Below are 16,798 nucleotides of genomic sequence, written 5' to 3'. Positions count from 1 at the left end.
GCGGAAATATCTCACAACGCTAGCATCGTTGGTGTTTCCGCGGTATGAAGATTTCACACCCGATGAAGCAGGCGAAGTCCAGGGATCCGGTGTTGGGTAACCCATGACCTTGGTATGTCCACAAGCTGTGGTAAGACAATGCCACCATGTCATCCTCACACGGCTCAGCCTCAATCTTTGGCCCGAAAACGTACAGATGTGTGTGTTTTCAAACGAATAAAAAGTCTATAAACTGCCAAACGCACCTTCCTGGTTCGATCACCACCCGACCCGACCCTATTTGACCAAGAAAGAAAGAATTAAGATTCCACCAGGATAGAAGAAACAAACCCCCTGGGAGATGAAGGCCTTCAAACTAGTGCAATGGGGCCAGCCAGGCCAGTACGTTGAGATCCCTGAACCCAGACCCGGCCCCAACGACGTCCTGATCCGCATGCGAGGGGCGGGCCTCTGCCGCTCCGACCTGGACATGATGGACAGCCAGCCCGGATCAGCGCCCTACGCCAGCTCCGTCGACCCGAACTACGTCCTGGGCCACGAGAACGCCGGCTACGTCGCCGAGCTGGGCACCAACGTGACGGACCTGGCCGTGGGCGAAGCCGTCGTCGTCCACCACCTGCCCCACTGCGGCAACTGCGCGGCCTGCACCGGGGGCCACGAGAACTACTGCCAGGCCTTCAAGCGCGGCGCCATTGCGACGGGCCGCGGTTGTGGCGGTGATGGCGGGCTGGCCGAGTTCCTGGTGGCGCCGCGTACCGAGGTCATCTCTGTCGGGTTCGACGTGGACCCGGCCGACTACGCGCCCCTGACCGACGCGGCCGTCACGGCGTACCATGCGGTGCGCACGGCGGTGCAGCGGCTCAAGCCCGGCACGAGCGCGGCGCTGATCGGAATAGGGGGCCTGGGCATGTACGGAGTGCAGTTCGTCAAGCTACTCTCGTCGGCGCAGATCTACGCCGTGGACACGAGCGAGGACCGCCTGAAGGTTGCGCGCGAAGTGGGTGCGGACTCGACGATCCTGTTCCAAGAAAAGGACGAAGGGAAGGCGGCCGGGGACCAACTCATGGAGCTGACCCAGAGTCGCGGCGTCGATGTCATCGTCGACTTCGTCGGCAGCGCGGCGACACTGCAACTGGCGGCCCGGATCTCGCGGCGGCAGGGACGCATCGTGCTGGTGGGCATGCATCCCGGGGCCGGCAGTACGCTCGAGGTCGGCTGGGGCAGGATCGCTACGAGCTGCGAGTTCGCTATCAGCCTGGGCAGCACGCGCCAGGACCTCCGCGAGGTCTGCGAGCTGGCGAGACAAGGAAAACTTCGGATCGACGTGCAGAAGTTCGGGTTCGACCAGATCCCGCAGGCGTACGAGGAACTCCGGGCAGGGACCTTGACTGGTCGTGCCGTTGTTGTTTTCCCGAATCCCAAGACCGGTGCAGACGCATCCCTTCAGGGACCTGTTTGTAGGTCTCCATTCAACCGCATGCATGGTCGTAATCGGTACTGATATCATTGGCAGATTTGCATTCGAAGCTTTGAGTATTGGCCCGACAACAGGTACTTGCTCGCAGGCCATGCTGAAGGTACCTACTTTTCAAGGATTAGGGAAACATATGGAAGATCAGTTGCAGACCTAGTTTTGGAGCAAACATGGCCTTTATCTGCCTCTACCTGTTATTGACCGCTGTCCACGTCGACTTACTTCAGTAGCTCACAATGATGCCCTCGGTGCTCCAACTAATTGATTGGGCATGAGTTTAGCCCCCATACTCTTTGAGTTACCAGAGGTAATATTGTATTATAAGTTTAGTGATTAAGAATGTATCTACTTAGAAACACTGCACTTCGCGGTAGCTAACACCGTGGCATCCGACTCGGAGGTCGCCGTCAACGTGACGACGGCAGAAGCAGCGGCATTGGCAGAACCGCCGACCGCTACCTTAGCCGTCATCTTCTCCCCCGAATTTGACGGCGGCCAGGGCGTTCGGCACCTCGACCCTCCAGCCCTCGCCCTCGACCGCGGCGCTGAGGCGGAACACATCCGAGTCCAGGTACGCCGCAGCGCTGTCCGGGTGGCTCGCGTCCCCCTCGCCGGCGAACGTCCCCGTGTTGCTGAGCTCGAACGCACAGGTGACGCCGCTGCCCGCGGGGTTCCCGCCCTTGGCCGAGCCGGCCGCGAGCTCAATGCCGTGCTTGCTGGATCCGCCGCTGCCGTCGAGCGAGCGCACGGCGACGGTGTAGCTGAGCACGCCGGCGTCGTCGCGGTGGATGTCGACGACGTAGAAGTGCAGCCGGTTCGCCTCGTCGATGTGCTCGAACTGGGAGCCCGAGCGCGTGCCGGCGTGGAACAGGGCGTCGAGCAGCTGGCGGTAGTCGCCCATGGTGATGTAGGCCTTGGTGCCGTTGGGCCGGACGAAGTCGACGAGGCCGATGTCTTGAGGGTTCGCGTCGATGGTCCACATGAAAGGCTGCGTCCAGCCGTCGTTGGTCGTCTTGGAGAGGAGGACGCCGTGGTCCGGCTGGAAGCTGTCGGCGCCCATGCGATCCACCACCTCGACGTGGTAGTGGTTGTAACCCCCGCCGTCGCAGAGGACGTCGGTCTCGATGGAGCAGGCGGGGGATCGGTCGGCGTCCATGTCGACGCGCAGGCCCATCAGGCCCGACGGGCCGGGATCTACGGCTCGCGCCGTCACCGTCGCGACTACCATACCCGAGGTGGCGAGGCCCTCGCGTGAGAGATGGAGAATGCTCGTGTTGCTGACGAGGCCAAGCTGCGCTTTGTCGCGCAGACTGTGCAGGCTGCCCATGGAGCCACCCTCGACGGGAGGAATCTGCCAGCGCGTGTGCGGCCCTGTTGTTCAAACACATCAGCAACCTACTGTTGACCCAAGACTGTTGTCTAAATCACACGTTGACTCACCACCAGGGCCGTTAAACGAGCCACGGTCAAGCATGGAGAAGGGGCCAGCATAGGCGCGGCGCGGGGGTTGCCGTAGGGGTTGTTGTAATTATCACCTATTCGCACCCGTATTAGTCTCCAGAAAGTAAACCCCCTCCCATGTGAGAATCGAGGAAGGTTAGACTCACCGATTCCGAGCAGATGCGACAGCTCGTGGGCGTAGGTGCCCATGCCCGAGCTCTCAGCCTGAGTGGACGAACCGTCTCCGGCGTTGGGCCAGATGTTGGAAGCGGCGGCCCAGGACGACCAGTCGACGTAACGCGTCTTGGCCCAGTTGGGAAGGGTGCCGTTTCCTCCATTTAACCCGGGAGGCGGCCCGAAGGCGTCGGGGACGTCGTCGCGGCTCTGGAAACGCATCTCGCCGAACTCCTGCCAGGTCGAGGACTCGTCCTGGCCCGCCGACAGGATGAAGACGAGCTCGAACGAGTCGGCGGTGGCGTTACCCACCTCGGCGCGCCAGAGGCCCAGGGCGTCGGCGCGGATGTCGCGATCGCACTTGTAGCCCGAGGGACAATACTCCCCGTTGCCGTTCATGCGGTCCTCGATGCCGTACTCGAAGGAGCTGGCGGGCATGGCGTAGGCGCCAAACGCCGTAAGGTCGACGCCGTAGCGGCCCAGCGAGTCCTGCATCCAGTACTCGTGCAGCGTGTGCCCGCGATTGATGTCGCCTGGCTTGTTGAGCAGGTCGCGGTAAAAGGCCGGGACGTCGCTCCTCTGGATCCCCGACGCGCTCGCGAGGAGCGGGTTGCCGTAGATGGTCGAGTTGGGTGCGCCCGTCACCACGAAGGCCTTGTCCCGGTAGTCAATGGTGACTAGGGCGATGTTGAAGTTGCGCTCGGAACCCTTGCGCGACGGGTCCGCCCAGTCCACGCCCGGCGGCGTCTTGAAGTCGGCCCAGGTCATGTCGTCGGGGTTCACCCAGTTCTGGGCGTCGAGGACCTTGAACGGATCCGACGAGCAAGGTGCTGCTCGGATAAGGTCAGCGGCAAGCAAAGTCGTCACCGCCGCGAAGGCAGTCGACAGTCGGTTGAAGCCCATCGTGGTATCCCAATCTGACGGTTTACCCCTACCGAGCTTAGTTAGAGACAAAAAAAAAGGAGAGAGGGAGGGGGGAACAAACAGCTCGATGGCGCCGAGGAACAGAAGGTGCAAGGTGACACCGGAAATGTTTGGTTGCGTCGTCTCATCTTATATGTGTACAGTATGCGGCGAAGGCCCTCAGCCAGGCTGCTTGCATAGACGAGATGTAAGGCACAGACAGATCAAGTAATTAAGATGAAGGATGTGCGGAGCGGCCAATCAGACCGTGATGCCAAGTCAGGTCTGCATGTTTACCCGCGTTTCTCACCTGCTCGATTCAGTAGCCGCGGCCTTCCGATTAGCCAAGGGCCCGAGATATGGACGACACTGACAAACTGGAGACCAGATGGGAACATGCATCGATCGCTATCGTGACGACCCGAAAGCCGAGAGACATGCGGCAATCCCACCTTCCTAACTGGGAAGCTCAGTAGTCGTTGCGACATCACTACTTTGTGACCGCATAATCAGCACGGTTTTCAAGAGGAAGCATCGTGAAGCAGTGAAGCAAAAGGTGCATAGATACACCGCAAGAAGAGTGATAAGTCGCATGTAGTCATATATTCAAACGTGAACCCCCCCTTCCCCATTTTTGGTCTATCAATGACGCAAGGTCGATTGCAAATAATGTTACAAATACACCATCGATGTCGTAAAAGTCTCGTTCGTTCCAAGTCGTTAAGTTTCGTTCATTCCTCCTCATGAGCCAAGTTCATGACGCAAAAACATACTACCGTCGTCCATCTCGTAAAAGTGCAGCACAACCGACGAAAAGCTAGTCGATGTCACACTCGAAGAGACGTACAAAGACAACGTGGTAGTGGAATACCTTTACCGCCTCTTTGGTCGCCCTCTTGCCTCTTGAGTCCCTGATAATGCCAGAAAGGAACTCAACCGAGGCATATAAAAACACAATATAGGGTATCAGAAGATGAAACCCCATTGATGAAGCAGAACTCCTTTCCCTTCCATATTAAAAATGTCGTATGGTATCCAAACGCCAAAAAACCGAGCGCGTTCAGAGTGTCGTAAGTGATTTTCCGGCCGTAAATGCTTGTAATAAAATCGTCGTTTTGTCGTTTAAAATCATGACCCCGTGACAATATCACGGATGGCCCACCTCCAGGTGTCGTTATCGCGGTCAACAGTTCCCACCCACTTCTCGCACTTCTTTCGCCAACGATCCTCTTCTTCGCGCTGGCGACGGACGAATTCAGGCCCAACGTCGAATTCTTCGCCCACAAGCCAGTCATCCATCTGGCTGACCCCACCTGGGCCACCTTCCGCACCCTCGGCATCTTTGTCCTCCAGGTCAGGGATGTCCTTGAATGGGTCATCGTCCTCTTCAGACACAATGTCCATGGGGTCTCCCGGTCGCGCCATGGTGGGTGTGGTGTTGGGATCGACTTTATGCCAGGTAAACATGTCAGGATCGAATATCATGTCACCGACGCGACGCACACCCTTGCTTGAGCCCATGGCTTGAATAAGCATCGGCCGCGGTGTCGATGCTTCCTTCTCTCCTCGCATCGAAGGAGGCAGCGACGCCGAGGAAGGCGACGAGGCAGGGACTTCAAATGCGTTCAGTACATTCTCATTGCCTTCCCACCGGTATGTGTCAGGGTTGTAGGTCATGCCATTGATAACTGCCATGGATTAGCGCGGTCCTCGATTGGTTGGTCACACAGGAGGAAACTTACCTTTGCTATCCTTGGCTGGGTTCAGGTTGGTTATCAAGTGTGGCTTCAACTGTGGAGGCCGTTTAGTTTTCTTTTGTCGAACGGCCGAGCCACTGTGGTGGCTGTGGGGGTGCAGATTGCCCCGGGTTGAGATTTGCCCTAATCTCTGCGAAGTAATGGGAGCAAGGGGCCCGTTCTGATTCTGCGGGGCACGGTTTGCTAGACACGCTTCCCTAGCCATGCGACTGGCCGCCGTGTCTCGAGCAAAATGAGGCAAGTAGTCGGGCTTGGCCGGAGAAAACGGCGAAACTGGCGAGGGAGTAGTGCGACCCGGTAGAACGTTTTGGTAGAGCTTGTTCCGTATATTGGTCCGGTTCCCGCTCCCACTAGGTACTTTCTCAAACTTGGACTCGGCCTGAGCCGATGTTGGCAAGTCGTCAAAAGCATCCAGTTCAGAGCCGTCACCAAACTGACGAACTCGGCGTGGCTTGTTGAGGTTGTGCCAAGGTTCGGCAGCCATTTTCTCGACTGGGCGAAACCGACGGGGGCTGGGCGATCTCATGTTAGAGCTCGAGAAGGTTCTTGACAAAGGTCTGATCTCTGGACCGACGTCCGAGTCATGCCGCCGGAAAGACCGTGAATACTTCGAAGACACATGCTGGGATTGGAAGCTGGATGCTCCAGCGGGTAGGAAGGGAGCCGAGTTTTTTCGTGCCTGAGCTGCACTGCCTTCGTATGACGGTCTTGCTCTTTCAACCGGTGTCTTGGGACCCAATGAAGAAGACGAAGATGTAGGCCGGACAGCATCTCCACGAGAGGGCGGCCTATCGTACCGTCCGCTGAGTGGGCGCGACGGTGGTGATGGTGCGCCACGCAGCACTGGTAGAGATCTCTTAAGACGAAGCAGTTGAGCGTTTGTAGTGGTAGCTTCATTACGCAAAGTGCTCGTTGAAGTCTTCTGGCCAAGTTCCCTTCTTCGAGGCGTGGCAGGATGAACAGAAGACGTAGTGGAAGAGGGCGTGGTCGGCGTGTGAAGGCTAGAAACCGAAGAATGGGTAGAATGACCGAGGCGGGATTGGGGTCTCCTCGCTGGACGTGATGGGATAGGACCGCCGCTCTCAGACACCGGCTCCAGAGAAGGTTGTGTCAGAGAGCGCTCATGGCCCATAGGCCTCGGAAGTCTAGAGGTAGGCAGAGAGGACAAGGGCTTGTTGCTGAAGGTGATTGATACCGCTGTCTTGGGGCGTGCAGGGCTCATAGGTCGGATATCCTTTAATCGCACATTGCGATGCATGCTGGTCTTGCCTGAGCCGAAAACATCGCCCTCGCCAAAGTCAAGGCCGTCCAAGTCGTCTCCCTTGTCCAGCCCGGGGGTCTCCGGGGGGATTCCTTCGATGGACAGACCCTCTTGGTATCCAGCTCCCTCTCCGGCGACCGGCTTTGCTTTCGACGCTTCAGCCGCTCGGTAAGGTCCAGTGGTCCGTTGGGCAGGACAATCCCGTCCAGTGCTTCGTCTTCGCTTTCGGCCGTGATAGAGCTCGAGATACTAGGGCTCATCGCAGATACGCTTGAGCTACGGTTTGAGAAAGCGTCTCGGCGTGTGCCGCCAAATCTTGTTCCTAGGCTACCCTCGCACCAGTCAAACTCGTCTCCACTGCTGAGGGCAGGTGTTCGAGGAATGTCTCTGCGACTTGTGAGGTTGAGTTTTCCAGATGAAGGAAGCTCCAAATCAGCCTCAAAGTCGTCATTTTCCTCCAGGTTTCCAGGCGCGGGCGGTGCAACTGTGGAGATATTTCTCATGGGCGCCCGTAGCTTGGACGCCTTGATAGTGCTCTCGCCATCACCGAACACATCATCATCATCATCGTTATCCCGGAATCTATCCAGGTCCACCGGTGTGATGAGCTTTTTCTTGGAAGGTGAGATTTCTGCAGGCGGTGCGAGCCTCTTGGGGAAACCTCCATGCTAAAAGGCGAAGCAAGCTGTTTGGGCGGGCTATCCCACAGAGGTGTGTCTTGGGTAAAACTGGCTGTGGCGGACTTGACGGGGCTTGGAGCCGCTGAGCTACCACTCACTTGGCGAAGGGTCTCGGGAAACTGAGAACTGTCAGGCTGTTTTATCCGTAGGGCCTGTCCTGGGCTGGGCAGCTCCATATCATCACCCCAATCTTCTTGGTATATCTTCTTGAGCTTCTTTCCTCCAAGTCGCTTAATGGTGCCACCTATGAGTGCAGATGGTGGCACATTTTTAGGAATGGGGATACCGGCGTTGGTAACGGCAGCTATGGCGTCCAACGTGGATTTTTCATCGTCACCGGGTAGATGAAGAAGTCTTTCCTCATCGCCGCCCAAGGACTCTCGGTCAGACCGGAATGAGTTGTGGCTGTCTCGGCGGTTTCCATGCTGTCCCGTAGTTGATCCATTGCCAAATGTAAGGTCGTCGTCAATCATAAAATCATCATCATCCCAGTTCTCGACCTCCTCTTCTACCGGGGTCCTTGGTTTTAGTCGTAAAGTATCCATTATATCAATTGATCTCGTGGATAATGCGTAGGTGGTACATGTGTTCGTAAGCTGAAGTTTTCTTCGTTGTTTGTGGCGGAGCCGCGGGTTAATCTACCGCGTGTCGTAAGTGATTGTGTCGTTTGCGATACCTGTAGAGAGTATCTCCGTATCCAAGGTCCAGAGGTAGAGACTATATGGTGTATATAGTCATGCGAGGCTACCAGATGCGAAGCTCAATATTTGACGAGCAGAGCCACGATGTCAGGTCCTCCTCAGCAATTATGACCACTTCCCGAGCGCATTTTCGATGGGTGTATTCGAATATCCTATTTCCTGGCTAAGCTTTTGCAGGACGCCGACAGTTGGGTGCGTCGGGTCAACGCGACGGTTCCGAGGAGGATTGGCGTGCCGGAATGGCGAAGTGCATCCAAGTGGGAACGGGCGTGTTTCTATGGTGTAGTTATTAAGGTATCTCGTATGCGTCTCGAATTGTCGCAAAATCAGGAGGTCGACAATGGTGTCGCAGATGGCAGTGGTAGGTAGAGAGACAATGCTGCAGTATGGGACGGCAAAGGTTGGTAATGTTGACTCCAAAGCAGGGCGCGTCGTGGGTAGTGCGATCAAAGTCGAGATTGTCTTGGATGGGGTACAGTGGGCGTATGCCAGTCCCTAGGTCGGGTAGTCAAATCAGGGTCTATTTTCTTCCCAGCCCAAAACTTGGAATAGACACAGACACTCAATGGTCTCATAAGATGGGAGGCAATCACAATGAATTGAAGATTGAGGGAGGTCGGGGAAATCGGCAGCGTGTAGGGTGTGTGTCTGTGATGCGCTCAGTGGGTTGAGTGGCTGGAAAGATGGCGGGTCTTTGTGCTGGTGCAGTGACCAGCTACTGACTGCTGATTGCCTACAGCCTACAGGTCATCGCCAGGTTAAGGCCAGCAGGGCCCGCAGGGGGGTCGCACACAGACCGGATGGGTCCCCTGGTTGATTTTTTCCCTGGGTTCTCCGCTCCCCTGGGAGCTGCTCCTGACTGCCCCGTCTGCCCGTCTCCCCCGTGTATCACGTGGGTTTGTACGCTATACTGTTTCAAGCTGTCACCACGAAAAAAGCGCGTGAAATCGCGTGGAAAAGGACGTCGCTTGTTGCAACCCCTCAGTCAGAAATTTCAATTCCAATGCATAACATTCCTCCTGCAGGGCAAGGTGTTCTCTTTTTGCAAAAGTCGGTATGTCTATGTGTGCGACAGGGATGGCGATCAAGCCAAAGCAGGAAGTCTCCCGACAATTCACGAATCTGTCATCTCGGAATTTCCACTCGTTTGTTTTGATTGAGGCTCAGTAGCCACTGCCCTCATGGTCTGGAGTTCCGGCCTCTGGTGTGGATCGAAGGGGACCGATTTAGATCGTCCCGTGCCAATTACTTACATGTCCCTACGGAGTACCATTGGAAATTATAAGGGTCCATTCAGTTCAGCTCCAGTGAAAAATAAACCAGCCAAGGCCACTAATCCATATCTACAGTCCACTTGGGTTCCTGAATTATTGATGTTTTGCAAGCGATATCTCGTAGTCCAGGTAACGTGCTGGGAAGGTGAACACTACGCGAGTAGGACATTGCATTCGCTGTGTTCTGTACATTGGCTGATTGGTTTTCGACTCGATCTTGAGTTTGGGGGTGCTAAGGAGCCAGATCGGGAGACGGATAGGGAGTGCGCTTTGGACTTTGCACACCCACTCCCCGCTTGCAGCCTTCTCTGCTTGCTGGAGACGCTGGTGCCTACAGCTGCCTGGAACTTGGAGCAGACCATCGCCGACTTCAATAAATACTACCTGCAGCTTTGCTATCCGTCTCGTCTCTACTATCACAGTATTTGATGCAATCCAGCAATTTCACCGTCACAGACAAGCTGAGCAATTGAAGCTGCGGCCGACTTTCCCGGCCCAACCTCCAAACTGCTGGTGGCAATCCCATGCAACCTCTTCTGTGGCCCAAAGCTTGTCCAACCGCCGCTTTACTGGGCTGCACCTGGCACCACCAATAATAGCTGCCGTGTGCTATGATATGTCAACGCGACTAACATCAGCCCGAAATCAATCCACGACGATTGAAACGCCGGCTGAATGTCATCACCGGTTTCATTTTGGTTGCTTATCGACATCATTCAAGACGCCCCCGCAGGCCGTTGGCCGAGTACCAACGAAACAGGACTCCTCCTGCAATCTCCAGCGAACGAGAATCAAAACTGACACGGACACGACATCTTACATACTTAACGCACAACTCCATACCGCACGCACATCAGCCATCGCGGAATTGATTTGAAAGCTTTGGCCCGGCCTTACGCCACGACGAGTCTCGGGAATTTATTCCTTGGTTCTTGCAGCAGAACAAATATGTCACGCTCACGCATTCTCCGCTTGCCATGTGGTGATGCCGAGAGTGGCAACTTCGTTCTGGAAGCAAAGTCGAACGGATCGAAGCCGCTCGACCTGCTGATTCGAGGGACCGACGGAGCCAGCGCATTTGAAACAAAAAGTAAGTAGTTGGCTCTTCTCAAATATATTGCCCTTATTATCATTAGGCCTGCTTCACTGCCTATTACGTAGGCTCCGCTATATGATCGACCATGCGCCGGCCCCGGATCCCCGTCCCTCAAATTCATGCGTTACGTAGCTGCATTTCCCGGATCGCTGGACCCTGATCTAAGCTTCAGGATAAGCTGACCTCTTGCCTTGTTTTGTTGGCGCACACAGCACGTCACAACCGTATCAAGGAGTTCAAGGCTGCGAATGCGCCCTGTTCCGAGGGTGAATGGGAGCAGATCTTGCTTGCGATCTTGGTAGACCCGCAAGGTGCCACGCGTGCCCAGGATATTGAGATCAAGGTAGAGCTGTGTTCGGACGAAGAAGTGACGCTCCATTTCCGAAAGAACATTCAGGGTATCGCAGTAAGTACACGCTGCATCCTCTCTGGCCCAATCAATGTGGATAGGCTTACTAAGTCTTCTATCACCAGCAACGTCTGGGCACTATCAGACTAAAAGATTTCGAAGAGTCTGATGACAACCCCGGCATATCGCCCTTTGATTGGTGCGTTTCCGTCCTTGAGGACCATGAGAAGGTGGTACAACAGATTGGAGCCGTCAACGAAAAGAACAAGGAGCTAGAGCAATCTGTGGAGGAGCTCACGAGTCAACTTGATGATCTCCTGAAAGCCAAGAACGATGACGAAAGTGTGATGTTGGAGAAGTTCCGAGATCTTCTGAATGAAAAGAAACTTAAGATCCGCCAGCAGCAGAAGCTGATCGAGTCGGCTGACGTCGACCTGGAGAAGCTGCAAAATGTCGGCGCAAGCCAGAGAACCATGAGGAAGGCAGGGGTTTCGAGGACGTCGAAGCGCAAAATCAAGGACGAACCCTTATCCGAGGGAGAAAGCGACGATGGATTTGAGAAGATGGACGTCGATGACCAGAGCAATAACAGGTCTCAATCAAGCCCGGACACAGAAGACGAGCGGCAGACTACTGATAACGATGCCACCGAGAGTGAACCTGACAACAATGAGACGGATGCGGAGGAGGACGAAGCGCCCAAACCGGCTCCGAAGTCGAAGCCGGCACGGAGCACACGATCTCGGGCATCCAAGGCCTCTCCGGTACCGCCCAAATCCACTAGAACCTCGACTACTTCTACACGAGCTTCGCAGAAACCATCGCAGAAGCCATCCGAGGAGCCATCGGCTTCTGAGCCTGGAGAAGATATCGCACCACCGCCAATCCGGACTTTGCCTTTCAAAACGAGGGCTAAGAAGTCTGCACCTACACCCGCACCCGCTGGAGACGACGAAACTGAATCTGATGATGAGCTATGATGAACACTTGCCGTGTTATCTTTTTTATTAGACTTTCTGTTGTATAGCGAACAATATAGAGCGATTGAATGTTGCAAATATCATTGGCGTGCACTTCCTGCGTCACCTCCCTTGCATGGGCCTCCCTGGATCCATATTTATGACATAGAAAAGTGACGTTACCACCAATCGTTATCACAAAAAGGGGCAATTGACTGTGGTCATATTTTGTTGCTCATAACTTTCATGGATATCCCTAAACCCATTTTGGTTTATGTTCGGTCGTCCTCCGCGAACCTATCGTTCCAGAAGCCCCGGAAATGCTTCTCCTTGCCAACCTCAGTGATGCGCTCGACCTCCTTCGGTGTGAGCTTGAAGCTGGGCATTTTATTCAGGTACCCCTGGAGCCTCTGCTCGTTGGAACTGGTGGTGATAGCGACGATCCCCTGGTCGATGCACCAGCGCAGGGCGACGTCAGCCGGGGTCACACCATACTTCTTGGCGAGGTCCTCGTAGACACTGTCTAGAGGTCCCGGCTTAGCCTTGGTGGCAGCGGTGAGGGGTCCGTAGGCAGCAATGGCGATGTGGCGCTGGCGGTGGAAGTCCACGAGACCGCCGTGCTGCAGGTAGGGGTGGTACTCGATCTGGTTGATGGCGGGCGGGATCTTGGCGGTCTCGAGCACGGCCTCAAGGTCGGGCTGCAGGAAGTTGGACACGCCGATCGACCGCGCCTTGCCCGTCTCCTTGATGGCCTCCATCTGCCGCCAGATCTCCTGCAGCTCGGCGGGCGTATCGGCCAGGTAGGGCGCGTGCACCAGGTACAGATCCACGTAGTCCAGCCCGAGTTTGCGCAGGGACGTCGCAAAGGCTTCCGGAATATCCTGCTTCTTGGTCCCGTTCAGCTTGGTGGTGACGTAGAGCTTCTCACGCGGCACTCCAGCGGCTTTAATGGCGGCGCCTAGCTGCTCCTCGTTGCCATAGACTACACATCATGAGGTCAGTCAACAAACAAGAATTATAGTTTCAGTGGACAGAATGCCAATGATTCCGCGGAAAAGACGGGAAAGTGATCGTCGGAGACTAAAGTAAATCGATGACTTGCCTTCGGCGCCATCTAGATGGTAGAACCCGTTTTTGATGGCCATGACGGTAAGCTTTACAATCTCGTCGTCCTTATCGTTACCTCCGTCCATTTTCGCTCGAGCCGTACCCAAGCCATAGGACAGCTAGTATCATACATGATTAGTAATGTTCGCTTGTTCGGATACTATCGCACGGGGATGTCTTTACCAAGGGTATCTCGTTGCCGTCGTTGAGCTTGAGATGAGGCATGTAGTCCATCTGCTTTGGTGCGTTACCAGAAGCGTCTGGTTTGAAAGCCGACGTCATAGAGTTCATTTTGATAGAATACGTTGAAGATACGATGGGTATGATGGCGCAATGTGATCAAAGTGTATTAATCCTAGGAAGAAGCTGGCTTTGTTTTCAATCTGCAAGATAATAAATGTAATGAAACGCCTGGGGCGTCTGTCTACCTGATCATCATTCTACAGTAGGGAAGCAGCGGCCCAGGTGGGGTTTACAACGTCAGTACATTGGAGGAGGTGGGTGACTTAGTCGCCATGCATATATCTGCATCCTAAGTGGGCTTCTCGGCAGTTTTCTCTCATCATCACCCAGGAGACGGTGGTAGCTGGTAGAGGTGGGATGGTTACTGCATTGGCTCCTTTTCATCAGGCCACAAGTCCATGCAGTGATCGCGGAGTGCATATTGGCCACGATTTGTGTTGTATTCCACTTTTCCGCGTGCTTGAAGATCTTGCAGCCCAGAACTATGGAAATGCCAATGTGGCTGCATTCCAGCAATGAGGTCATAGTAGATCGGTAGCAGAACATCGTAGGGTTCACTCATTCGCCGCAGTCGAGGTAGAAACTGTTCTTGCAAAATGGCCGGTAGCGGCTATCAACCGATGACGTTGTTTCAACCCTTCCGGCGAACGGCTATACAAACCAGAAGAACTAACATCGCAGCTAGAGCACGAGAACAGAAAGAGTCGGACATTTGACATTGACGATATTGACAATGAAAGATGTTGAAAGGGAAGCATGAACCGAATGACTGGATTTTCAATCGGATTGATTCTTCACAAGGATCGTCGAGTTTCCTTACTAATGAGGGTGGGCAGTGTTCAACCCCGCTCATCCGGAGCTGTTGAGTGGCTTCCTGTCTTCGAATCCATGCATCATCGTCTGCGACCGAAATGTTCGTTTATCGCCATCGGAGAACTTACACGGCCCAGTAATGTCCTGAGAGTGTTGGGCAATAATCGAACACATGTTTTCATAGGCCATTCTTAATAAAAACAATTCACCCGTTTGTATTCAGGCCCATCTTGGTTTCATGTCTGTATGCGCTTCCTTCAATACTCTATCGGGTGTCAAACCATTCCACAGATCCCCCGACTTCGTCTTCTAAGATCTGCTTTCATGTCTACCACTATCCAGTCGTCGCAGGCCGACGGCAGCGGCCGCCCGCCAGCAGGCGCAACCTCTGGTGCCTCTATCAACGACATCCGCAAATCTTGGACCTTCACCTCGAAACTCCCCGCCGATTCGATATTCCCCACTCCTGCCGACTCCCACAAGACGCCGCGCGAGCAGATTGGCCCGCGCCAGGTCCGCGACGCCCTCTTTACCTGGGTGCGCCCGCAGCCCGTCGACAAGCCCGAGCTCCTCGCCGTTTCGCCCGCAGCCCTTCGCGACCTCGGCATCGACCCCGCCACCGTGCGCGACAGCACCGAGGATTTCCTGAACACGGTCGCGGGCAACAAGATACAAGGTTGGGACGCCGAGAACAACAAGACGGTCGACGCCGGCGGCCGCGGCTACCCGTGGGCCCAGTGCTACGGCGGGTTCCAGTTCGGGTCATGGGCGGGCCAGCTGGGCGACGGCCGAGCCATCAGCCTCTTCGAGACGACACCTTCCAAACCCTCCCAAGCCACTGGCTCGTCGCCAACTACTCGTTATGAACTACAGCTTAAAGGCGCCGGCCTGACCCCCTACAGTCGCTTCGCGGATGGCAAGGCGGTCCTGCGCAGCAGCATCCGCGAGTTCGTCGTTAGCGAGGCGCTCAATGCCCTCGGCATCCCCAGCACACGCGCCCTCAGTCTGACACTCCTACCCGACACCAAGGTTCGGAGGGAAACGGTCGAACCAGGCGCTATCGTGTGCCGCTTCGCGCAGAGCTGGCTGCGCATCGGCAACTTCGACATCTTGCGCGCGCGCGGCGACCGGAAGCTGATCCGACAGCTGGCCACCTATGTCGCCGAAGACGCCTTCGGGCCAGGTCAAGACTGGGAGTCGCTGCCTGCGAGGTTGGAAGACCCCGACAAACCGGCTACATCACCGGAACCTGCGCGCGGGGTCGGCAAGGACGAGATCCAAGGGCCTGCCGAGGGCGCCGAGAACAGGTTCACCCGCCTGTACCGCGAGATCGTGCGGCGCAACGCCCTGACCGTGGCGAAATGGCAAGCGTACGGTTTCATGAACGGCGTGCTGAACACGGACAACACCTCCATCTTCGGCTTGTCCATCGACTTCGGCCCCTTCGCCTTCCTTGACAACTTCGACCCCTCATATACGCCCAACCATGACGACCACATGCTGCGCTACTCTTACCGCAACCAGCCGACCATCATCTGGTGGAACCTTGTGCGGCTCGGGGAGGCATTGGGCGAGCTTCTGGGCGCGGGCGCCAAAGTAGACGACTCTACTTTCGTCGAGGAGGGGGTCCAGGAAGATGATACGGACGAGATTGTCAAGCGCGCCGAGAAGCTTATCATGCAGGCCGGCGAGGAGTACCGCGCCGTCTTCCTGGCCGAGTACAAGCGCGTCATGACATCGCGCCTGGGTCTCAAGACGTTCAAGGAGGACGACTTCGAGCAGCTCTTCTCGGAGCTTCTGGACACCATGGAATCCCTGGAGCTCGATTTCAACCACTTCTTCCGTCGCCTCAGCTCCCTGAAGGTGGCACACCTCGACACGCAGGAGGCGCGCGAGGTCAAAGCCGGCGTCTTCTTCCACAAGGAAGGGCTCGCGGGCGTTGCGGGCACCAACGAGGAAGAAGGTCGAAAACGCATCGGCGAGTGGCTGGGCAAGTGGCGGACACGGATCCTCGAGGACTGGAGCGATGGCGATAATACAGAAGCCGCGGACGAGGACCGCAGGGTGCAGATGAAGAAGGTCAACCCCAACTTCATCCCGCGTGGCTGGATCCTCGACGAGATCATCCGTCGCGTCGAGAAAGACGGCGAGCGCGAGGTGCTGGACCGCGTCATGTGCATGGCTCTGCACCCATTCGAGGAATCTTGGGCCGGCCGGACGCTGAACGGCGCCGAGTACCAAGGTGACCAGGAGGAAGAAGCGCGCTGGGTTGGCGATGTGCCGCGGGCTGAGAGGGCACTGCAATGCAGCTGTAGTTCCTAAGGTGTTTAGATGATAACCCCCATAGCAACGAAATTGCTTGACACACAATGCACACAAGCATCTAGGGCATACCGTCTAAAATAGGAGAACAACGAATCAATTAAATCAAGCTGATATCAAGGCGACTTTAATTACTATCACTCACGAAACGCTAAGTGCGATATGAAGCCAATCACCGAAAGCCTCGAGATACGTCAGGACATCACATGAATTGAGACACGGGAACAGATGGTTTCTGGATACTT

At 55.7% G+C, this 16,798-nt stretch overlaps 6 protein-coding genes across 6 annotated transcripts; 3 read left to right on the top strand and 3 right to left on the bottom strand.

The window, feature by feature from the left end:
• Window positions 1–340: 340 nt before the first annotated feature.
• PG998_009309 (chlorophyll synthesis pathway protein BchC) lies at window positions 341–1,533 on the top strand (the record flags this gene model as incomplete). Its single annotated transcript, XM_066876125.1, has 2 exons — window positions 341–1,457; window positions 1,514–1,533. 2 exons carry the CDS (start codon window positions 341–343, stop codon window positions 1,531–1,533), a joined length of 1,137 nt encoding a protein of 378 aa, XP_066728281.1.
• Window positions 1,534–1,934: 401 nt separating this feature from the next.
• PG998_009308 (uncharacterized protein) lies at window positions 1,935–3,991 on the bottom strand (the record flags this gene model as incomplete). Its single annotated transcript, XM_066876124.1, has 3 exons — window positions 1,935–2,845; window positions 2,911–3,009; window positions 3,082–3,991. 3 exons carry the CDS (start codon window positions 3,989–3,991, stop codon window positions 1,935–1,937), a joined length of 1,920 nt encoding a protein of 639 aa, XP_066728280.1.
• Window positions 3,992–5,119: 1,128 nt separating this feature from the next.
• On the bottom strand, window positions 5,120–8,234 carry PG998_009307 (uncharacterized protein; the record flags this gene model as incomplete). The annotated part of the gene is made up of 4 exons (XM_066876123.1): window positions 5,120–5,679; window positions 5,734–7,069; window positions 7,117–7,677; window positions 7,788–8,234. 4 exons carry the CDS (start codon window positions 8,232–8,234, stop codon window positions 5,120–5,122), a joined length of 2,904 nt encoding a protein of 967 aa, XP_066728279.1.
• Window positions 8,235–10,612: 2,378 nt separating this feature from the next.
• Window positions 10,613–12,089, top strand: PG998_009306 (uncharacterized protein; the record flags this gene model as incomplete). The annotated part of the gene is made up of 3 exons (XM_066876122.1): window positions 10,613–10,754; window positions 10,973–11,166; window positions 11,235–12,089. 3 exons carry the CDS (start codon window positions 10,613–10,615, stop codon window positions 12,087–12,089), a joined length of 1,191 nt encoding a protein of 396 aa, XP_066728278.1.
• Window positions 12,090–12,340: 251 nt separating this feature from the next.
• Window positions 12,341–13,466, bottom strand: PG998_009305 (aldo/keto reductase; the record flags this gene model as incomplete). Its single annotated transcript, XM_066876121.1, has 3 exons — window positions 12,341–13,030; window positions 13,079–13,294; window positions 13,359–13,466. 3 exons carry the CDS (start codon window positions 13,464–13,466, stop codon window positions 12,341–12,343), a joined length of 1,014 nt encoding a protein of 337 aa, XP_066728277.1.
• Window positions 13,467–14,555: 1,089 nt separating this feature from the next.
• Window positions 14,556–16,553, top strand: PG998_009304 (uncharacterized protein; the record flags this gene model as incomplete). Its single annotated transcript, XM_066876120.1, has 1 exon — window positions 14,556–16,553. The coding sequence occupies one exon, from the start codon at window positions 14,556–14,558 to the stop codon at window positions 16,551–16,553; it is 1,998 nt and encodes a 665-aa protein (XP_066728276.1).
• Window positions 16,554–16,798: the final 245 nt, after the last annotated feature.

Source organism: Apiospora kogelbergensis, assembly GCF_038363985.1.
Source record: "Apiospora kogelbergensis strain CBS 113332 chromosome Unknown utg000006l_segment0_segment0, whole genome shotgun sequence".
In the NCBI taxonomy this organism is placed as follows: Eukaryota; Fungi; Ascomycota; class Sordariomycetes; order Amphisphaeriales; family Apiosporaceae; genus Apiospora; species Apiospora kogelbergensis.
The sequence above is the reverse complement of the archived record's forward strand: the minus strand, read 5'-3'. Positions and strand labels throughout refer to the sequence as shown.